Below are 24,044 nucleotides of genomic sequence, written 5' to 3'. Positions count from 1 at the left end.
ATAGTAAATTAAAGTTTACTGAAAACTGACCAACGCAAATTTGACATTGCTTTTGAATTGTGGCTCAACAAGAACAATTAAACCAGTTTTGTGTTATAATATTTTAATGAAAGAGACCACAGTTCAGCACAGAGCTTTTAAATCAAGCCACGACTTTATTTGCAAAAAATGATCATCATTTTTAGATTTGTATCAAATATTGTATATTCCTTTTTTTTTCTTTTTTTTTATAATGCTACATTCTTATTAATGTAATGGCGGTCACTAAAGGAAGTTATGATTTTCTGTTTTAACATGTGTTATTACTTTTAAATTGTTTATTGCAAGTCTGCAATTCTTGTTAAAAAATAGAAAGGACATTGAACATTACAAAATGTAAAAACATACATTGCATATAAAAACAAAAACAAAATTTTGCATTATTATCATTTTAACATATCAATAATATCTGATGCTTCCTCTTGAGAAAGGAAACATAAAAATGCTTCATAGACAAATTATTGCATATAAAAACACTGAGCATGACTGCAGATTTCGCAGTAGAAATCCATTTTTTTCCCTCTTCTTTTAAGAGAAAGGCTTCACGATCTTCATTGAGATGTAATTCTGCGGGGAAAAAAAAAAAGAAAATTCAGTGTTATTGACTTAAATCTTTGCCGAGATGTTCCTTCTGACATGAAAGCAAAATAAACACTGAACCAGTTTTTGACAAAATGTGATCACTCGTAACTGACAAATAGTGAAAGATAAATGTAGAAGTCTTACAGGGAGGGAATAGAACAAGATTCCAAGGAACAGGATAACCAGCAAAAGGAGAATCAGTCCAAGGAAAACCCACTTGAATCTGCGCCATATAATGAACTTCATGGTCTTGCAAGGATTTGTGAACCAGAAAAATGAAGTATCAGGGCGGCTGTGGCATAAACATAATCAGCAATGTTAGCATCCAGAAAGGTCCTCAAAATAACCCAGGTCTTTGCTTAAGGAGAGATCCATTCTTACTTGGGTGGGTCCAGTTTTGGATTCATGTTTGGCTCGTCTCTGCCTTTTCCAGCAGGTCTCTCCTCCATTTCTTTTTCTTCCACAATTTCCAGCGTCATCTCCACCTTGCCCTAATTAAAAAGAAAAACAAAACAAAACAAAACAAAAAAAAAACAAACACTGCATTTAAAAGTCTCCACATGAAAAAAATTCCAACATAAATAAATCTTGCTCTGGACATTATCAAACATACACCAAGCTCTTGTTTCCCATCTTTCTCGACTGCACACGGCCACCAGCCCCTCACGGACTTTTGGGAGAAAAGCGAAGACGAGAGATTTCTCCTCTTTCCTGACAGCATCTTCAGGCTGCACTTTTCTGGAGTCTTGGCAGGGGGCATCAAGTTGAGCAGGTCAAGTTCAACTGAGCCTGTGGAGGATGATCATAGGATGTTTTGTGCACATGACGCCAGAAACAATGTATGAAAAGACCACATATGTCTTGTTTAGGTTATTTTGGATTATCAGAAAGTAAATGTTTAGTAGTCATCATCACAAAACCCTAATCTAATATGAATAGAAAGGTTGTGGGCAGAGCTGAAAAGATTTACCCAGTCTACAAACCTGATTCAGCTACACCAGTTCTGGCAGGAGGAATGGGTCAAAATTCCAGCAAACTATTGTGACAAGCTTGTGGAAGAATATCAAAAACATTTGACCCAAGTCTTACAGTTCAAAAGCTATTTTAACAAATACTGCGGAATTTTATGTAAACCTCTCGCTTTGAAGAAATGTACAAAAAAATCTAGCTGCTTATGAAAGCATTCAGCAAACAGAAATCATTTTATTAATCCTATTGAACCTAAAACAATAATGACTTAAATGACTGCTTTGATGTCAGACGGTGAGAAAATAATCACTACGTCTGTCTTGTATATATTATGAATAAATGTGGTTTCAACCTTAAGTGAAGATCTTAGAACATATTTTGAGTAAATAACCAAAATATTTTACCCAAGTAATCATCAAGCGAAAACTTGTCATTGTCCCATATTTGGATGACGATTTTAGGAGGAAATCTGTGCTCGGTTTTGTCCAGATTCCAAAAGTGTTCCTAGAAGTGGTCAAATATTTTCTGTGAATTATTATATTTAAACACATAAAATACTGAACGACTTCTTCCTGGCCTGTAGATTCACTTACTTTTCTTGAGGCAACACACAGCTGTTCTGCAGGTAAATAGTCAAACCCAAAGATGAACCTCCAGTTAAAATTTCCATCGCCGTCCAGAGATCTGTAATGGACATCTGTCTTCTGCTTGTCCTCTTCCATTCCTGGCATCCACCTGAGAAATAGTCAAATACCCAAACATGATGTCTTGAGCAAAAATATCTCCTAGTCCAAAATACAGAGAACTGATTTTGGCTAGAGACGACATCGGTAATTTACCCTTTAACGTAAATATCGCTCATGTTTTCTCCAGTGACGCTTGTTTCATCCAGAGTGACCTCCGTCGTGTTCCAGACGATGACTCGAAGGAAGTATCTGTTTAAATACGTCGTCACAGTGTTTTCAGTATTATACTCATTATGTTAAAATGTTAACCTGTACCAAAGTTGTGAAGCTTTTCTTACTTTTTGGCTTTCCGAGGAGTAATAACACATGGAGGTCCAGGAAGGCCCTGACTCTTGGGGAAAATATCTACCCACATTTGAATCTTTCCCTGCATTTGTGAAAAAGAAAACTCAGTCCAACCTTTGTGTTGTTGTTGATCTCACAGTGCCCTGAAAAAGTGCTCATACCACTTGAGCTGTTTCACGTGTTATCATGCTACAGTCACAGAAGTTATTTTAATTTCCCTATTACTAGATTAAATATTCCAAGTGGCAAGATTTATTTATTTTTCAACCACTGCAAATATCAAGTGAAAATTCAGTGAAATTTAACAAATACAGTCAGATTTGTTGTATTTTTTATTTTTTTTTTACCTGAGGCAGATTGGGTTGGTGTGAACTGTGCAGGGTTCTGGTCTCCACATGTTCAGGAACCAAACCCTGGTCTCTAAGGACATGCAGGGCCAGTCTCTCTCTAGCTGGTCCCAAATGTTGGTGGATCACAGAGTTTCCCTCTGGGAAAAGGATCACACACACACACACACACACACACACGCACACACACACAATTCAAAAATAACACATTCATTCAAAACTTTATTAACAGGCTCAGGTCCACTATTACGCAAATAAAATAGGTATATTTCTTATTAAAATGTGAAAATATAATGTGGTTGATGATAGACAAAACTAAAATGAAGAAAACGGAGTTTTTCCTGATGAACTGTCACACTTAGTTACTAAGCAGGCATTGGTGAGTTCCACTCAAAACAGCACTGTATTAATTCTTAAAAGAACGAGAACAGCAAACAAATATGTTCAGCGTATTTGTACAGTAGATCTGATCTACTGTACTTGGAGTTTTCGCAAACTCCAAGATAAAGTTCAAATTTGTTTTCCTAATAAAACTGCTTTTAATATTCAAACATCTGAATGCGGCAGCCGACTCTGGGTTATTTTGTGCTTGACTTCGATTTACTTAAATACTAAATGAAATATTTAAATGACTTAAATGATCTTCAGATCCGAGTCTCTGTACGTCATTGTGTGCAAGATGCACTCCTGCGTATAACGGTGTTAAAGTCTTATTTTTCACACAAGAAATTTAATGGGAAACATCGCAGATTCTATTCCAAACGAAAATCCCTCTGCAGGGAAGTGAGGGACAGGGGAATTTTAGACTGCTAAAAAATGAGACAATGAAAAATGCTGTGCTATGCCAACCCAGGGTGACAAAACTTTACAGTTTCTCTTTGTTTAGTAGTTTTGCAACAAAAGCAGCATTTTTATGTCACACCACAAGTTTTGTGTCGTATTAAGTTCAGCTGACTAGACCTGCAGCTCTATAATGTAAATCTTGTTGATGTGGAAAAAAGTGCTACTTGCTGACTCCTGTGTTTAGGGGTATTGTCTTGTTGAAATGTAATTTCTGTTGTATTTCCTCTTTGACACGACCTCCTCAGGTGTGTTGACGGATTCGAGCTCAGTCGATTCAACTGACACTGAACATGAAAGGCTGGCAAAGCAAGAAAAGCCTGAAGGCAGAAAACAGCTGGTGAGAAATAAAGAAATCTTAAATAAAAATTGTACCATAATCTTGCAGTTTGTATTGTTTTCCAGCGAAAGAGAGAGAGTTTCCATTTTCGTCTATGTGTGGAGGAAGAAGGGCTTTTTCTTTAGCCAAATTTTGGAGGATCTGGGAAGGTCTCAATTGATCTCTCCACTGATTTATTCCGGACCTACAATCAAATGTCAAATGCATAAAAAAAAAAAAAAGATCAATCAAGCCACAGCATCAAAACGACAAGGAGCTCCAACCATCAACCTTTAAACCTTTCTCTGTAGAAGAAAGTTTCCACTTACACACAGTATGTCTCCGGCAGCCCACAGCAAGACCTGAAACAAGACAGGAACCTGTTCTCCAAGTCGATGACCGTCTCGCCAACTTTTTCATCTCTGCTCAGTAAGTCGAAGTCAAACACAGCGATCTTCAGATCCGTTTCCAGAGGGAGGAAGCAGGACAGCTCAAACATCCTGTTTAGACATCAAAAGAAGTGGAAAGATGATGCAGTCATACAGACTAAAATTTTTCTGGTCTTAAGGCAACTTGAGACTAAGAAACCTCACCTTCCAAACTCTGGATTGAGGGTGTTTGGCTTGTAATTATCCCTGTCATCAATCGTTTTTCTCCCAAGCGTAATCTTAATGTACGGGTCACACTGAAATAAACGCGAAAAAACGCAAAAATAATAAACTCAAGACAGAAAGAATCTCATATTCAAAGTGAATTAGCAGAAGAAGGTCAAAAATGAAGTTGTTATTTTATGATCTTAACCATTCTCATTTCATCATTCCATAAGAAGCTCACCAGGCCATTTGTATCCTTGGGTTGCAGGTCAATGCCACGCACCACATATATTCTGACCAGGCACTCCTGTGGTCCGAGCTCAGGACGCTCTCTGAACTGGAGAGGTGGAGCGCGCTCCCCTTGGCCAGGCAGAGGGTAAATCCTGAAGGAACCCTAAAGGTCACCAAAGTAAAACCAAGCAAATGCTTATCACTGGATCACACTTACAATCTCTGCACTTCTTATTCTGTGTCCAGAACAAAGAAGTCCATAAAAAAAAACAAGAAGAAAAAAAAGACAACACTAAGATTTGGTCACTGTAAAGATTTCTACTGCAAGAGAAAATGTTAATTAAAAATAGTTATTGGCAACGCTATATAACATCCTCTTTTAATTGTAAGATTTAACCAAAGTAACATAAAACACATTCAGTTGCCTTGTTGCTAAATACGGTGCAATACGAATAAATTTGCCTTACCTTATCTTTGGGTCAGTAATTAAACATTGCAAGCCACAAGAAACAATTAAAATCATCTCCTCGTTACAGTGACAGTTTGCTACCTTAAACTCTCCCACCACAGAGGGATCTTCCTGCTCGTCTTCGGTCTTTCCACGATAAAGCTTGAAAGTGCTGCAGAAATCAGTCAGACCCTGGAACTCTGGGACCTCTTCTAATTCAGTGTCATAAACCTGTGAACCCAACATCAACAGTCTGTTGTTTTAATATTCAGTAAGCATGCACATTGCATGAAAAAGAAAAAAAAAAAAAAACTAGTCATCTGTCTCAGTTCCACATTTCTTGAATCTTGATATCTCTATTTCTGAAAAATATATATCGTCTCCTTGCAGGACGATAAAAGGCTATTTCTATCTTCTGTTCTATAACAACAGAAAGAGTCCCTTCATGGTTGTAGACATCAATCTACATGAATTTAGTAAAGACCCCCCCAAAAATCAAAGCCTTATTTATTTATTTATTTATTTTTGTCTGGATTTGGTGAAACATTTCACCTGTAGCTTGTCATATCCCAGTTTTAGGTAAGGTCCGCATTTTTCATGCTGTCCAACAGAGGCGTAGAATTTGCTCCACCAGTCCACTGCCTCGTCCTCCTAGTCACAAATGAGGATGGATTTACAGTGTATAGCTTTGCACACACTCTCATATATCATCTGTAAATGGATACAACTTACCTTTGCTTCTTTAATCTGTCAAGCGAAAAGCCAATAGAGAATGTTATTAGTACAAACAAAAATGATTCTTAGCTGTGCCTAAAATGTTTTACAATGTGGGATTTACTGGCAGAGCTCAACATTTTCCAGGTGGTTGCAGTTAAGCAAACTACACAAAAACAGCTTGAATAGTTGAATGGCATTACAATTACAAGGATTTTTGTAAAAGTATAAAATAAAATTTTACTTTCAAAACCTACTGCAGTCTTTTCAAGCCCCTGAAAAGTATCTAAGGCCACACCATTTGCACATCATGGTGTGGCCTTAGAGTGTAGAATCTCTGCTTGAGACGAAACACGTTCAAAAACTTGGACTGCTGGCGGTAACATTTCACTGCATGCTAAAAATATGGCTGAGTCAAGAAAACTGTCTTTCACAAACAAGGAATGGGACACAAAAGCCTTACAGTTTAGCAGAGATTGAGTGGTAAGACGCTAGAGTGGCCTTCTTACTATCCTGACTAAAACTATTGAAAATTTCTGGTGCAAAAGCCTGTTGGTGAACACAAACCCAAGAATATTCCTGATCTGGAGGCCTGGGTCCGTCCAAGACTTTTTAGGTTCATGAAGAGCTTCAATGTATTTTGGTACTGCAGCAACCATAATTTGGAGGAACCCTTTGTAATACTACTTATGCTGAGCTATTTCACTTGCTCTTTTCTTTGTGTTTTGCATGAAGGTGCTATTTTGCATATTGTGCCAATAAACCTGCTTGAATTTGAAGCATTATCACAGCAACTGCTGTATGTGGTAACCTTTGCTTTACCTGAGTTTTCAAAACGTTTCCTTCCTCAATGTCTATGACAACATCTCCTTGGGCAGAGGTTATCATGGCCACTATACAGACAAATAGAAAAAAAAAAAGATTCTGAACTGTACAGGATGCACAGGATGTGTAAATGTGTCGGATGTAACAGATGTGTAAGAAGACCTCTGGCTGACATGCAGACATCACTGTTAGGGCGGTATGGATCACAGCGGAACTGCTCCAGACAGTCAATGGTGCACTGGCCCACCACTGGTTTTCTGCCGAACGGTCTGTGGTCGACTACTTTCAGTACAATCGGAGGGGCGTACATCTCTTCCTTAGGCAGGAGCTACGAACACAGCGAGAGAGGACACATTATTCAACAAATAAAGTTATAATCTGCAACGGTTATTCCATGTCAGATGTGTCAGCATCAGAATTCATATAGTGAATAAGAGATTACGCCTGCTTTGGCTCAAGTGACCAGCCATTTTTGTTTATCATGCCATTTGAGTCTGAGCTATGATGTCATGATTCAAACAGATTAGTCTGAGCATCTTCCTGCTAACAGAGAGTTGCCATGTTCTACTGTTGTCACATGTTTGCTCAGTAGATAAAAGTTGATAGAGAGTTGATACCACTTTGAGGAGCAGCACAGATCCAGGGAAGTTTGGATGCTTTTTGAAGTTTTTGATAACAGCCGTTTGGACCATCTCCCCGCCACACTCCACTGTCAGACTGGGTGACGACACCGCGGCCAGCTGAAAGCTCTTCATGTTCCTTAAGCCCCAAGTCAGAACCTAGGATGGGTGAGAGGAACGGACCGTAGTTGAGGAGGAGAAAAAGAAGAAAGCTTCAGGAAAGAATTTAGAAGTGTTCACCGAGGAATCTAAAATACAGTACCTCAATCGCAGTCAGCTGAACGACTGGCCTGATTCCCTGAGGAACCATGTAGAGGTTCTCCCCCCGTCGAGGAGGCACCAGAGGAAGATCCTTGTCGTCGCCCTGTTAAACAGCCAGCTTGTTAAATCATTTATGCAAATTTAAAGGTAATCAGCTACATTTTAGTACATTCCATACCTTCTCCTTTAGTATAAGCTCAGCAGCAACAAGCACCTCTCCAGCACTGCAACCTTTTTTAGTGACTGGAAGCCATTGCAGTTTCAAACTGTCAGACAAACTGGGGCTTTTACTTGGAAGTTTTACCACAGGGGGGCACAGGCAGCGGCCCATCGGCTCATCCTTTCCCTGGTAATTAAACCACATTGGCACACAGGTCTTAGTGAATCTTAATAAATCTTCCACTGGGGCTTTCTAAAATTCCCAAACTAAAACTGTAAAAGCACCACTTGATCGCTGTCATAAAGCTCAAAGACCACATCTGGAGGGTTGCGCTCAATCGTCTGTGGGTCTCCGAAGATCTCGATGTCCTCAAAGATGAGAGTCTGGTCCCATGTGGGGTTCAGTGTGGTTCTTATGACTTCTGTCGTCTTGCTGACATGCAGAAATGACACGTGGGCATAGGGATCTGGAGTGGATCAAGGCAGAATTTTGTCTTAGTCACATGCCTAATCACTTCAAAGTGTAGTTACATTGTCAGTTTTACCGGAAAAACTGTCCTTGTCCATTGCACAGAGATTTCTCCCTTGGTAGACGTAAACCCTGAGGTGGTAAAGATAGAAACCTGGGGGGAGAAAACACAGCATCCTTCATCCTTACTGGCAACGATGGTAAAGATGACCCAACAGCTTTAAAATAACATAATCTGTAATTGCTGAAGCATAAACTCTAAATTTATGCTTCAGCAATAAATATAACTTTAAATTTGAAGATATTTTTCCAGCAAAAAAAAAAAAAAAAATCATGAAATAATTGTTTTTCTTTTAGGAAAATCTTTCACCAGACCCAAATCTTGTGGAAATACTAAACAGAAAGGCAAAGCATTCAGCAGAAAAACAAAAGCCAGGATCTAGAGAACTTTCCAACTTTTTAAATCCTACAGAACACTTAGGTGTTGTTTCATTGAAAAATCCAACAGCAGGTATGCCAACAAGAGAAACACTGTTGATTTTATTTTTTAAAAATTCCAAACATGATTATTTTTCTCCACCCAATAAATGTACTCAAGTCATAAGTTTTTCTAAATGTTTCAGTGGCAATTTGGGCTGCAGCAATGAAAGATAATTTCTTAAAGGCATTTTACACATTAGTGGCAGTAAGTGTGGAACTGTGTTATCTTTAATTACAAACAGTCAACAATCTGATCAAAGGGATTTTAATCAACATCAACATCCAAGAGTGAATTCCATCTGCCCCAGTTACTCACGGGTAAAATGGCAGGAAACGGTGGGTGTGTTGGCACCAAATGGCTTGGCTGCATCCGTTTTACTGGCCTTTTCATCAACATCAACCCCCTGTTAAGAAAACATATGTCGAGATACTGAAAGGAAAACTCAAGAACACTTTTTAGCAAATTATGAAGCACAGAGTCAAGCGTAACATCACGCTTCCTGAGTTATGTGCCAGCTTTTTCCTGGAACTGGGGAATAATGGGAGGATGTGACACACAGATAGCCTCAGATTATACCAGTTGCCATGAAAGCAGGTTTAATCGTCACATTTTGAAAACTCACTTTGAGTGTTTCAGCAAAACTCACCAGTGCTCCCTCGAGTCTGAAGATGGCAGAGGCTCCGATGCAGTCCGAAGGGACCATCTTTCTCCTCCAGCGCCGGCGCCGGAACGTGTCGGAAGAGCGCTCCTTTCTGTGAAACTTCCAGCCAATCAGAGAGGAGTATTCCCAGCCTTCTCCCGATTCTCTTTTCTGTAACAATGAAAATACAAGATTGTATTGTAGCATATCCTATGAGCACTCCTTTTTCTTGTTTACATTTTTCTCACCTCAGTTGCAGTAACTTTGTCAGAAATCTTCCTTCTTTTCCGTTTTAGTCTCCTTCTGCGGTGGTTGTGGTACATCTTCTCTGCTGCAACCCAGGATTTGGGTTTATCATCAGGTGGGATTACCACTCCATAATCCCAACCTAGGAGTAAAAGATGTAGCTACTGTAAATACATTATTTAAAATAAGTGATTAGTTTCAGGAGATTCTTGCAGTCATGTTACCCTTCTCATCAACAGCCCGGTCGCTGTCGAAGCTCCAGACATCTTCCCAGTTCCAACCAGGTGGACATTCAAAGTCTTCGGGACTCTGAGATTTTTCTCCATTCTGCAAAACAAACATAAACACTATCATTCAATTTCTAAGAGCACGCTCACAATTCGATAACAGCAACAGCATGCGAACACTTGCTAACTCTGCTTTAACTTTCAACTCATTTGCATTATCAGACTTCCATATGGACAGTTGAGCGCAAATTGTTCCTACTCCTGGCAGATTTAGATATTAAATTATTATGATTTTAGCAACAAAACCATGCACTGTACCACGTCCGTGTAAGGCTCTGCAGCAGGTTTCCACTCTCCACCTGGGAAACGTGTTTCGTTCTGAAAAACTTCATCTATGAATTCTGTATGCCCTGCGTCGGCTTCTGTCAAGAGGCTGCAGAAAACACCAGCACACCACACCGCAAAGGTTAATGGGAGGCTCACACACACACACACACTGTGCAGAACAATGATAAAGTTATCCGACCAGCCCAGGATGTTATGCATGAGCGAGAGACCGAGCCTGAGAGAGAATGTAAACCACTTCAGAGGACCAAAAGGCAGCTCCCTAAATCACACTTGCCAGTGTTTAAATTTCTATTGGTTTCCTGTGATTATAGTGATAATATTCTGTGGCTAGCTCTACTAACCATTAATTACTTATAAAAGATTAATTCCTGGGAAAATTCGTTGCCAGATCCAGCAGAAATAAATTAAATAAACATAAAAAAAATAAAAATAAAAAAATCTTCCTATTTTGGACTCTACTACATTTGGAGTAATCTTAAAAGTCCAAGTTTTTTGACAAGTAAAAGAGGGCAAAGATCGGGAGCAGCAGGAAAAAAGGAAAACTGCTCCCTGTAAAAGTGCGAGGTATGTAAGCTTATCTCAACTAGACTGAAGGTTTAAACCTTTTTAAGAAAATACCTTGTGGGCCTTGTTTGGAGACTTTGAGCAAACAGCTGTTTCTACTTATCCAGATTTAAATCTCTCAGTTAAAAGAAAGGAAAAGATTAAATCAAAATGTGTTGCACTTTGAGTCTGTTTAGCTATCGCATCTTGCAGAAGTAACTCGGCTTCAAAAAACTACACACAGAATCCTTGACTGTGCTAAAGTGCAAGAGAATAACAGGATGTTTACGTGCCAAGTGTGCAGCCAAGACTCATGGTACTGGACAGGACTGTGTGCTTCGCGTGATAAAGTCAGGCTCTTAAACTTACCATCGCTCCGGATCAACAAACCAGTCTCCCTCCCACTCCCATCCTCGTGGAGGCAGAAAGCGCTCCTGTTTGAGCTTCACTTTGCCGGTCACATCTGAGAACTTGTGGCGACCCACCAGGCCGGTGGTTCCCCACTTCCCAAACACCTGAGCCTGGTTCTCATACTGCAGAGAATAAGAGAGGAAAGGTGCGTTTGGCAGAGTTTCGAGAAATATGCGAATGCAAGTTAAATGACAGAGTAGTGTCAAAGTTGTACCATTTCAGCATACACGCTGAAGTTTCCCTCTGAGAAGCTGTTGAATTTCTTCTCATAAGCAGAGAGGCCTAACCACATGTTGATGCGCAACTGAACGGGGATCTTCACTCCTTTGTTTTTGTCCATGGGGTACTGACAAAGCAAAAATGTGATGAAATACTATGCAACAAGAATGGATATAAATATTTTTCACATTTGTCCACATTATAACCACAAACTTGTGTATGTATGTATATTGGGGTGACTTTACTTCACAGACCACCACAAAGTAGTAAATCATTATGAAGAGGAAGGAAAATGGTATACGATTTTCCAAGTTTTTCTCAAATGAAAATCTGAAAAGTGTGGGGAGCATTTGCAACTTCAAATTGGACTTATCACAGCCTTTTTTCAAAAATGACTATTTCTTCTTCTCCATAAAGATCGGATCTGTGGAGCAGATTTTCCTACCTAAACTCCGCTAGAACAATCACTATCATTAATGTCGTCCCATTCTGGCCTGCAAGCTAACAATGGATGACAGTGTTCAGATCGGTTTGCAGTTCTCCTATACACCTGTGTTGTACTTGGGTTCAAAGCCTCGAATATTGTTTCATATCTTGAACTCTGCTACAAACGTCTTCTCAACCTTGTCAATGACCTGTCTGTGGTGTATTATGGGATTCACTATACTATCATATTCTGACCACTGCAAGCAAATGGTTTCACTGTTTTTTTTTTAAAGGTGTGCAATACTTATCAGATTATATTTGCAAAAATACATTTTGAAACTGCTTAATGTTGGTCTATCAAGTGCCATACAAATTACCTTGATGTTTGTGCTTATAACATGGCAAACAGTTTAAGGGTTATAAATACTTTTACAAGGCAGTAAGTCTGCAAAGCAGGCTTTCAATGACACATTTTCTAGGAATGCTGGCTGTTTTTTTTGTTTTTTTCTTGTTTTTTTTACCTGCATAAACACGGTTTGAGTTTTTCCACAGTGTTTGCCACAAGCTTGCTCACTATAGTTAGAGTACAGGATCTGGTGGACTGGGACTCGGGCGTATGCCACTCGCTTCTCCCCTCTCAGCATCCATATGATCACATCCGGCATGCTGTTCTGAGCCTGACGTATGAAAGTATTGCTTATGAGTTTTAATCGCATCCTTTTAACATTGCACACATTATGTTATCCAAGGAGATACAGACGAAGCGAGGACCTCATCTGCAAGCACTTTGATTCTCTCCAGCCACTCTTCAATGTCCCCAACAACTGACTTGACATCCAGGGTCTCTTCTGTCATCTGACAGGCTGCCGCTCTGATGCTGGCTAAAGCAGCCTCGCGCAGACTTTTTATTTGGAGATCGAGGGCTGTGATGTTGTGCTGACCTTCCAGTGTTGGAAGCTGAAGGCTTTTAGGAGGAAAACAGAGGTTTATTCAAAACATCCTAATGTTTAACTAAATGATACATCCTCTGAAAAGAAAATGAATAAATAAATAAATAAACAATGGGTCATGTTTTACTTGCTGATGTTCTCTATCAAATGGTTGAGCAGACTGAGCAGAACCTCTGTCAGCTGTGCCTCAGACACTTTGGCCTGGATTTCTTTCCTCAGAGACGCTAGATGGGACTCCTGAATTAAATAACAAAATATACAAAAACTGTAATTAATGAGGAGTATATGGCATGCGTAGACCTTACATCCAAAACTTGTCTCACCAGCTGATCAACAATAAAGAGGAGAACGTTGACAGCGTCCAGGCGGTGGCTGATGTCTTCCCAGTATGACGTGAGAATCACCACCGGCTTTGTGTCCGCCCAGGGCAGGTAATAGTAGTGGTTACCTGTGGAGATCCCAGTAAATGTACCAAGTCATTTTAAACACATGCTCTATGCTGTGGAAACCGTGCACTCCTACTGAAACACTCCCGAGTCAGCAGTTTTTGTGTGCGGTTTGTAAGTGTCATACCGTCAAACACAGCGAAGCTGTACTGGGTGGTGGACGCCAGTGGCTTGCAGGTGGAATCCAGTTTGTTGCCATAGTTACCCATGCTGACCTCAAACTGGATTGGCTCACCCGGCTCTTGGAGCATGCAAGCACTGTGGAAAACGGCGCAGAGGGAGTACTTCCTCCTGCGCTGGTATTTCTGTAATTAAAAAGCATGATGGAGTGTTAGAAGAAAAAAAGAAGGAAGAAGCTTCTGACCTCTTTCACTATGGTATTCATGAATATTAATAAAAACCACTTAAGGAAAGAGTGACCAGTCACATGACAGCATTTAATGGTTTTAACAGTATGTCAGGGTTGCATTGCATGACTTTTACCTGTGCCACTAGGATGTCATCACTGCAGATATCATCCACATTCTTATCAACTTTTCCATCCACCTGAGTGGAAAGTTCAACAAGGACCCTCCCCCTATAGGCAACTCCTTCTCCCTGGGACACATCACAAACCGAAAACCTCATTCATGCTTTGTCACGTTTTAAAACATCATTGCGTCACTTTGGATCAAATAGTTTTTATTACATTCCCAAAGTTCAGCTCCTCATAAGGGTCGGGCAGGCCGGTGAACTCTCTGGGGCTTCCATACAGGTTGACATAGCAAGGCCCAAAAGCAGGGAGAAACCCCCCCTCTGATGCTGGAGGGCTCACTGTAAAGCACCACATGTTTAAAACCACCTCAACAGTTTTAAGCGTCAGATTTATTTCCTGTTCCTCTAGTATTCTCCCTTCACCTCTCTGCCTTCTTTCTCTCTCCCTCTCCTCTGTCTGGCTCCTGCTTCCTCCACTCACAATCGATTAGCTCATCAACCCCGGTCTTTTATTCCTACATTCAATCTCCCAGTATTAAAGCACTTCATTGTCAGTCATTACTCGTCGGTTCGTCTTGTCACTTCTCGTTGGTTTCCCTGTAATCTTTTCGTGTCTCCATTTGGCTATGTTTTGGATTTTTTGACTCCCTGGACTTTTGCATTTTTTTCTAAGTTTGTTTCTTTGTTCATTAGAAATACAAGAAAACTATTTTGTCTCTCGCCTGCTGCATTTGGGTCCGGATTTAACACATCATGACACGAGACTGATCTAACCAAAATAATAAAGTAAGACAAAAAGCAGAATGACCGAGAAAGGACTAAAGGAAAGTGACACAAAAACATAACGGACCTAAATAAAAGAGGAACTAAGAAACACAGAAATAACCATAATATTGTATTTAGTTACTTTGTTCAATTTAAAATATATCTCATACATACATTCAGAGGCTGTGTTTGAAGTTTGAGTCCTGGTATCTGTTTAAAATAAAACAAAGATGTTGAAGGTGTTTCGTACATCAATGTGTAAAATCAAGTGAAAAAAAACATCATTACCTTCTATTTCACCACCGGAGCAAGACATTTTGCTCAAATTCAAAAATGTTGTTCCAATGGCGTCATCCTTGCTTAGACGATCCCTTGCAAATGTAGATAGCAATATTAAATACTGATATTTGCATTTAATCCAAGGATTTGTCTGTAGAATAATGTCAACACTTACCAGTCGTACATGGTCAGTTTGACGCGTTCACACATGGATGGAAACTACAAAAGCAGAGGTTATTTGTGCAGTAATGCTTACCACTATAAAGTTCAGATGATGATGAGCTGCAACATGCATCTTTCTTACTTTGACTTGAAGCCTGATGACTTGGTTCCACTCTGGATTTGCATTTTTTTCTATTATTTTGGTGCAGAACTGAGACATTGTTAAGAGTTAAGAAACGATTGTCAGACACAGACTTATTTTATTAAAGCAAAGATGAAATACCTTCTTTCCAGCAAAGCTGACTTCCAAATATGGATCAACCAAGTTCTTCTTGTCTCCATCCCCTCCAAACACTTGCTTCACTGTCTGAACGAAGGCGTCGTCCACTGTAATGCAAAAGGTTTTGAAACGAGGTCTCCAGAGGGGACCTTACTGAATAAATTGATGAACTTCTATGTCCCTTACTCTGTGGCATATCCTCCGCACGAAACACTTTAAGGCTCAGAGTGGCCCATCGCATCGTGACGCCAGCTGGAACCAAAAGATTACTCTCTATATCATCCTGCTCCTCATTTAACTCTCTTCTCTCACTCTGGAACCAAAAGAAAAGGATATAATAAGAGCTATTTAAATCATCATTTTAAAAGTTGCTGTAAGATGTGTGAAAATGTTGCCTAGTACCGGTGGGTCATCTCCAGTGCCGACAATAATAATGCTGACTTTCAGGTATCCTCTGGCCCCTGTGCTGGATTCCTCCAGATCACTCAGGAGCAGCCATTTTCTCATTATAGAATGACCTGGAAATGGAGAGGAGAATTTGTTTACATCGGTGCACAAACGTAAAAAAAAAAAAGAAAAAGAAAAGAAAAGAAATTCAAATTTTCGCAAAATGCATTTCTTTGGTAAAACTGACCAGGTTCATTATAGATGTAGCCAACATCCAGCTGTGTAGAAGAGGAAAAAGAGGAATATTAAACTACTGTCAGATATTAGAATTTTAACTACTCTAAAAAAAAAAATACTTTAACATTTAAAATTTCAGCTTTGATATGTGCATATGTTTATATTGGTGTATGAGTGGTTACAGTATACCTTGAACTCTCCCATGAGAGAGTCTGCTCTGAGGGAGAAAGAGTCATAAACCTGTGAAGAAAAACAAAGCATTAATGCTCAATTGAGCTGATAAAAATACCCCATCTACCACTGGGACAGTGAGTTTAAAACATGTCAACTTTTTTCTTAATATGTTTTTCTTTCTAGTGGGCCTGTTGACATGAAATTCACACTATACGTCAGAGGAACTGGAAAAAGTGGATTACTGAATGATAATTCTGTAGGAAATCTAGGTCCAAGAACTGACATAATGCCAAGAAAGCCAATAGAAACAATGAGTATTGATAAACAATCTCTTTTACCTCTCGGTGTATTTAATGCATGTTCTCATATGTTCTGTTGGAACTGCAATACTAAAATAAACATAACATAATTAAACAATTAACTAGACAGAAGCAAGTTTTTGTCACAATATTCCTGAAGTTGTCTGCTTCAGCGCAAGACTCCACTGCTGAATGAGAAGCCTGGTGAAGCCCAGTGTAAGCTTTATTGTAGAACATTTGGACAAGCAAATGAAATACAGGGTCGCTTGTGACCTGATCTTATATCAGCATACGTGCCATGTTCAGAGCAGGAATGGTTTGCAAAGCGCCGCAAAAATGCAGTATCAACAAAAAGTTCGGAGGTGGGAACATTGTTGGGCAGGTGAAGGATAAATGAAGAAATTCATCAAGACCTTCATAATAAGAGTCTGGAGATGAACTAAAGGTAGATTTTTCACCAAGGCAATGACCACAAACACACAGGCAAGGACATCTCTGTTGGTTTAGAAGAACAAGAGTAAACCTTCTAGACTGGCCATGTGTGTGGATTACAAATCCACAGGCTCATTAGAAATATACTTACTAAGAATGGCTGCTTCATGAATAGAAACATAATACTTACTCGAAGGCTGATGCTCTCATCAAAAAGCTCTGAAGGCAGCATGTTAACATTGTAGAAAAACATCTGAAACAGAGAAAAAATGAAAAACATTTATCTTGGGTAAATATGTGGGTGTTTTAGGGTTTCACAGTGAGACCAAGATTCTCATGATGGCAAAAGCTGAGAAAACTAGAAAAATAGCTGTTCCTTGCGAAACAGCCGTAAGAATGCATATTTGCAGAATGATTGATGGAGAAACCCAAGAAACATGAGAACAAAGAATAAGAAGTAGAAAAAAAGCAGAAGAAAGCTATAGTCATACATTGTAGAAATCTTAAAAATCTTAAAAAATTAATGAAATGAAAGCAAAGGTATATCATAATTCAGCAGAGGAAGCAGAAGTTTGTGTGCAACCTGAATTATTTGAAAAAGTTGAAAAGTGAAACAGAGCTTATAGCACATTTAGCAAAAGAAGCAAAATTAGTAAAAAAACAGAAATATTTGAAAAAGTGAAACATAGCAAAACAAATACCATAAAGGAGCAAAAGAAGCAGATGAATGATGGAGAAATGCAAGAAACATGAGAAGAAAGAATAAGAAGGGAAAAAAAGCAGAAGAAAGCTACAGTCATATATTGTAGAAAACCTTTGCTAAGTAATGAAATGAAAGCAAAGGTATATCAGAATTCAGCAGAAGAGTTTGTGTGTAACGTGAATTATTTGAAAAAGTCAAAAAGTGAAACAGAGCTTAAGAAAGAGCATAATTAGCACAAGAGGAAATTAGTACAAAAACAGAAATATTTGAAGAAGTGAAACATAGCAAAACAAAGCAGAAGGCATACAGAAAGGTAGACAAGCACAATGCAAACACAGAAACAGAGCACAAGAGAAAAATACATTGAAAGAATAGGAGAAGGTGTGACATAGCTACATAGCTGTACTCCAGTAGAGTTTGACAGTAAACAGAAAGAGCTGTAGCAATGATAGTAATAGTTCCTTAAAGTATACATACATGGCTACATTTTAATGCATAAATTATTTCTCTACAGTGAAATATGTATGAACAGCATCATTTTGTTTGTCAAAAAGCATTAAAAGTTCAAAAATGGCAGTTACTAGAGTGCAAATAAAGAATAACAGAGCAGCAAAGACTATCAGTAACTTGCCTCATCAAAGAACGGGTTGTTTCCTCTCCTGATTCTGGTCCTGTGGGTCTGGCCGCAAACATTCACTTTCACCACTGGCTTTACGTTATTGCCTGGCAGCTGACGACCCTCGATAACACGAACGCGAATCTGGATTTTAAAATAGAGAAGAAAAGACAGCTCTAGAATGGATTAACTTTTTTTTCATACATATAATTATGCATTGTTGGGCAGCTGTTTGTCAGCTTCTTATTCACTGAAGCTGACAAACACAACTACTCCAAACGCAAAGGACCAAATGTGTGAAAACATGTAAAACCAACAGATGAATTTTCAGTTTGACAGAATTACAGAAATTTTAGTGATCTACTTTCTGGTATGACTTTAAGTCTACATTTAATCTGATTGTACACACACTTGTGCGTCACAGAAACATTACTGAATCCGAAGTCTAGTTGGTGTTTGTTGTTATGCAGGAAAAGTTATCAAAACAAAACAAAACCTGGAAGTCTTGAGGCTTATTGGCCAGGACCTTGTGCCTCTTTCTATTCAAACGGTGCAACTTATGACTTGGTTTTCCAGGTTGGTTTGGTGAAGGAGGCATTCCTGAACTTCCAACCTGACCTGCTCCATCCATAACATCCTCTGTCTCATCATCCTCCTCGTTATCTCCTGAACAAAACAAGAGAAAAAGAGATGAAACAAGCAATGCAACTATGCTCAGTCTTCTTCTCAACAATTAAATAGCTGGTAGATTAAACAGAAACGCATAATTATAGTCTGGAATATTGTTTTGAATATTCCCCTACCATGAAATTTTTAGTGCTGTATAAATAAATGAAATTAAATTAAATCCTTTTATACATTTCCCATTATGTGGCTATACCACTATAAGAAAAGTTTAAGAAAATCATTAAGACTGCGTTTAATTAAGTTGGGTCTACTTTATCTAAGGCTGTTATATCACAGAAATTACAAGCCATTTTGAATAAACACACTTCATTATAAATATATATTATAACTTCAGAGGCAAAAGTATAAGTTGAGCATAGACCTAGACAGAAAAACAGAACCATTTAATGTCATAATAAAAGTCTGACCATTTTAATTGAAGTGAACTGTTGTGTTTTTTACCTGCTTCCATGTAGGAGACGTTGACATTAGTGTGATCATTTAGGTCTGGACTAGCCGGTGGCTCATACCCAATGCCCAAATTAATGGTTGTCTGGAGAACAATAAATAAATACCATTATATTTAGACCATATCTTTCAATTAGTATGATATAATCCATTATCTACTATATGAATATAATACAGTATAGAATAAATTGATACAAGCAAAACTGAAGTTTCAGTGAAGGTCTAACACACTAAAGTTTTAAGTGTACATGGGATCATTTATGAGCGAATTTATTTACCCCCACATTTTGCTGCTTCTCATTGATCAAAGGGACGTTTTTAGATGGCAGGGACTTCACTTGACCACTGGCCAAATCTCTCAGTGAGATTTTTGCAGAGCCAATGAACCTGGAAAGCAATAACATTAATTTATGTTCAGCAAAAAATCACGAGTCATACATGTAATACTGAGTGTTGATTAAAAAAAATATATAAAAAAAAAACATTGCCGTGAATTTGCGTCACACACAGAACTTCAAGGATGTTATGCTTCAACAAATAATAACACATGCAAGATAAACTGGAACCAGAATAAATGTTTATAACTGTTTTTTGCTCGTTACCATGAATGACTGATACTCTTAACTTCCCAGTTTCACTGCTTCCTGATTAAAGCACGGAAACTTAGTCCCTTTGTGTAAAAAACAGAAGCACTACAGCCATGATTAATGATCACATTGCAACAGCCTGGAAATTCTCCAAATTCATGCCAAGTCTTTCAATTCAACTAAATTCGAACCAACAATGCAATTGTGACAGGATGCCATTGCAAAGGATTCTCCCTGATTGGTCAACAGTTGCCAATGCAATTTAAAGGATATACTTTGAGGAAGTGCAAATAATTTTGTTTTGTTTTTTAATGTACCACTGGCTTGTGGTGGACGCTTTGTGGTCACTTTAATGACAGATAACAACACAAAATAGTCTGAATTACAAGCAACAAAAGGCACATGGAATTTAGTTCTTTTCTTTTGTCATTCTTAACAGAAGATTGAATATATTTAGCTCTTGTTGACGTTAAAAGTTTCTTACTTGTACATGTCCAACTATCAGTGGACAATTTTGTCATTAATCTGGATTGTATTCGTCAAGAAAATCCAATGCCTCCAATGACCTTCAGACATCATCTAATTGATAAATAGAGTCCACCTGTTTGTCTTTTATTCTCATCATAAAACAAGCTTAAAACAGGCTTGAGTTATAAAACAATATCCTAAGTTGCCATTGTATTAAGACAAATTGTTCAGGATATTGAAAACTGTCAGATAGTTAATCTGAAGATCAGTCAAGAAGTCTATTGTAAGTTTGGGGGAGCTGCAGAGATCTGCAGGGAATCTGTTGACAGGACAACTATTGGTTCTGCCATCCACAAGAATGTAGCAGTAAGAGAAACACCTATTGTTGAAAGAAAACCTTTAGAAGTCCTGTTTGCAGTTTTCCAAAAACCATGTTGGGGACACGGCAAAACTTGTGGAGGAAGTTCCTCTGATGAGATCAGGCCAAATTTGATCTTTTTGGTCTACATTTAAAACGTTAAGTGTGGTAGAAAACCAACCTTTCACATCGCATGCAACTGTTTGAGCTGTGTAATGAATACGTGTAGGTTAGTACTGATAGCATGACAAACTGTGAAAAAGTTCAATGGATATTAATACTTTCATCAAAGCCCTTTAAGTGCCATTACTGCCTGAACTGCAGTCATCACACTTCTGCCAAAGACACGTCACCACAAGCTCTGATGATTATGAAGCATCATTCATCATAAGGGAGACAGAAGCTCTGCCCTACCCCACCATCACCTCCCCCTTTCTTGGATTGCAAATCAGTTTACATTGTTACTGTCGGTCACTGGAATGACTTAATGGAAATGTTATTACTTGGTCTGACTTCTTGCCTGCATTTCATTGAGTCTAATGCACTGAAACTGGTGAAAGAATGTCACTAACAGAGCAGTAGCTATTTAACCAAAACACTAAAGCCGCAGTCTTTTGTGTTGCTATGGACCTAAAGTTTAGAAAAATAAAAGAGCTCAATCTCTGCTTAAGGCAATATTTTCATTGTCCTTAGAAGAGAAGAAGAAAGCACTTCTTTTTGACAAGTCTTAACATGGTTGCAGTGAGCTTGAGGCACGCAGCTAAGTGAAGTTTCAACATGCTGTTCAGAATATAGAGAAATATTACACTGTCTTCAACAAAGCTTTAAATGGTAATCGCGATCTTATTCCTGGAAACACAAATATTTCAAGAAGGATGTTTCTTTTCCTTTGCCACACTCAGAACTATTTCTGTTTTTCTTTCCCTTCTCTTTTCCCCTTTTTATTTTCCCATCAGACAGATGTTCTCTTGCCCCGCAAAGATATACAAATGACCAGCTTCAAGCAAAATACATTACACTGTAAACTATTACAATCCCAATACAGCATACAAATGTGACAGTGTATCATAAACACATACTTGTGTTTCCCAATTGTCTCATAGTCCTTTACAATCACATCAAGGTAGGAGGATGCATCCAGAAGAGAGCCTTTCAGGTCAAACTCAAGGACCTGTAATTCAAAACGAAGAGCATTTAAAACAGTGCATAACTTGTAAAAGTTCAAAAATAAAGTTAACAGCACTGTAATCTGTGACTTACTTCGTTCCAAACTGGGTTCAAGTCATTGTTAATTGCTTTTGTTTTCTTCTTTTCACCTGAAAGCATAAAAAGGGGAATAATTTATATTTTGGGCTTTAGCAGCTTTAGGGTTTTTATTCTCGTTACTTTCTTATGTTTGTATTTTGAAAAGTATTCAGCTAAACTTGTTACAAACTTGTTAAACTCGCACTAAATCACATGCATGTGCAAATTAAAACATATGAATAAGTCCAAGAACAAGCACTGAACTAAACATAGACATTAGGTTATATTATGACCTTATTAGGATGTATCTTCCTCGTTTTCTGAATCACCGCCCAAATATTTGACTTAAGCCCTCTGGAAAAGATTCCTTCACTCACGACTATGACATTTTTGCAACCAAAAAGGACTACAAAGAAGGTGACTGATTAAAACATAAATTAAAATATGTGAATGACTCGACTGGCTGACACAGAAAAATTGTTAAATTAATATGAGATTTCTCACCTCTAAAAAGAACAGTAGCAATAGGATCTGGGTTTCCTATTTTCTTTTTAGGAATCCCGCTCGCAGACTCGACAATGACCCGCAGCATAGTGACCAAAATCCAAGTTTACTCGGCGACTCGACACATATCCCGTCAGGACAGTTGCACTCCTCAGAGAGAACTGAGATGCAAGGAGGAGAGAACTGCAGAAGAGGACGAGGACAACCTCATTCATGAGTCATAGCGGTCAAACAAACAAAAAAAAGAAAAAACGAGGAACAAAAATGGGTGTGCACACAACAGCCAGTTTGTAAATATTCAGAATTGCCTCGTCGCTTTTGATCCCCCCAGCGTAGTTATGAAAGGTTATTTCAATTTTGTTTTAATTCTGCGCAACACTGCTCTCTAGCGGACCTATTGGTACTGCCGCTGAAACTCAGAATTAGGTGACCATCGGATATTGTGGCACTAGAGGGTGCTGTTGCTTCTGTTCACTCTCCCTAACTTTATTTGGAAGTACCACTGGCATGAAGCTGGACTGAAACACAGATGATTACACTCTGATGGCTGGTATTGAAAAATGCGATCATGCTGTATTTTTTTTCTAAATCCAGGTGCTTAACAATAACAAGTCATTGCTATCCTTTCAATGTATAACAATGATTGACAACCACAGGCATATAAAGCTGAATAATAATGATGAATATACCTTTTATATAATTTTAATGGCATTTGCGAGAACTACTGGTGCCAAGAATTCTCTGGCTTCCTTAAATAAATTTACATCAAAATGGCATTATAAAGTGACTTTGACTAAATTGCTTTACAAATAGGATCTGAAATGTCTAATTGAATTTGAACATATTTGATTGTATTGGATAAATTTGATTACATATTTCTAAGAGTAGATATTATTTAGACTGTCTTGTTAAGTGCTTTAAGATAATATTTGCTGGCGAGAGGGATAATGAAGATGCTCGCCTGGTTGCTATTAAAATCTCCCAGGCTATAATTCCTGAGGAAAAGAACACGCAGGTATCCTTCATAGATGTCGCTCACCGACTGGGTCCCAAGACGAAAGATCGCAGCGCTCCTAGACCGATCATCATCAGGTTCCTGTCCTGCCGACTGCGTGATGCTTTCTGGAAAGCGGCAAAAACATCAAGATTTCTGCACGACAACAAGCTCCGCTTCACCAAAGATCTCTGCAAATCCGATCTCTGCAAATCGTAAAAAAAGACAACTTCTGTGGCCTTTGGTAGCTGATGCTAGAAAGATTGGAAAAAAAGCCTACTTCGTGGGAGGCCACGCGTTCATTGAGGGTAAATAAATCTCCCCTCCCCAAGCCTCCAATGTCGAGATATAAGGCTCATAACCCCTCTTTAAGTGAAATGGAAGCACACCTGTTCAAGCCTGCAGGAGTTATGTGATTTTAGACAAGTAAATCTGCAGTAATAACACTTCGATTNGCAAAATAATAATAATAATAATAATAATAATAATAATAATAATAATAATAATAATAATAATAATAATTTATTACGCAAATTTAATATCTTGTGATTCTCTCTAGATG

At 38.5% G+C, this 24,044-nt stretch overlaps 1 protein-coding gene across 1 annotated transcript; it reads right to left on the bottom strand.

The window, feature by feature from the left end:
- LOC103147734 (myoferlin-like) lies at positions 1–22,741 on the bottom strand. Its single transcript, XM_007566234.2, has 54 exons — positions 22,489–22,741; positions 22,000–22,055; positions 21,819–21,910; positions 19,605–19,713; positions 19,321–19,411; positions 18,689–18,858; positions 18,208–18,336; positions 17,064–17,126; positions 16,158–16,208; positions 15,979–16,009; positions 15,747–15,862; positions 15,531–15,657; positions 15,348–15,451; positions 15,207–15,275; positions 15,078–15,121; positions 14,912–14,994; positions 14,798–14,833; positions 14,073–14,197; positions 13,868–13,981; positions 13,512–13,689; positions 13,262–13,386; positions 13,066–13,175; positions 12,760–12,952; positions 12,510–12,665; positions 11,558–11,689; positions 11,302–11,465; positions 10,360–10,474; positions 10,039–10,141; positions 9,817–9,956; positions 9,575–9,739; positions 9,244–9,331; positions 8,524–8,601; positions 8,264–8,445; positions 7,998–8,165; positions 7,821–7,922; positions 7,556–7,717; positions 7,101–7,266; positions 6,936–7,006; positions 6,132–6,146; positions 5,952–6,050; positions 5,502–5,630; positions 4,962–5,114; positions 4,721–4,812; positions 4,457–4,627; positions 4,184–4,332; positions 2,969–3,108; positions 2,615–2,703; positions 2,430–2,525; positions 2,184–2,325; positions 1,995–2,094; positions 1,235–1,410; positions 1,003–1,112; positions 766–913; positions 1–606 (listed from the first exon to the last, which is right to left on the bottom strand). Exons 1-54 carry the CDS (start codon positions 22,574–22,576, stop codon positions 568–570), a joined length of 6,144 nt encoding a protein of 2,047 aa, XP_007566296.1. The 5' UTR covers positions 22,577–22,741; the 3' UTR covers positions 1–567.
- Between the last annotated feature and the right edge of the window lie 1,303 nt (positions 22,742–24,044).

The sequence above is a fragment of the Poecilia formosa genome, unplaced genomic scaffold (genome assembly GCF_000485575.1).
Source record: "Poecilia formosa unplaced genomic scaffold, Poecilia_formosa-5.1.2 Scaffold188, whole genome shotgun sequence".
Taxonomy (NCBI): domain Eukaryota; kingdom Metazoa; phylum Chordata; class Actinopteri; order Cyprinodontiformes; family Poeciliidae; genus Poecilia; species Poecilia formosa.
This window is presented reverse-complemented; position numbering and strand designations above follow the sequence as displayed.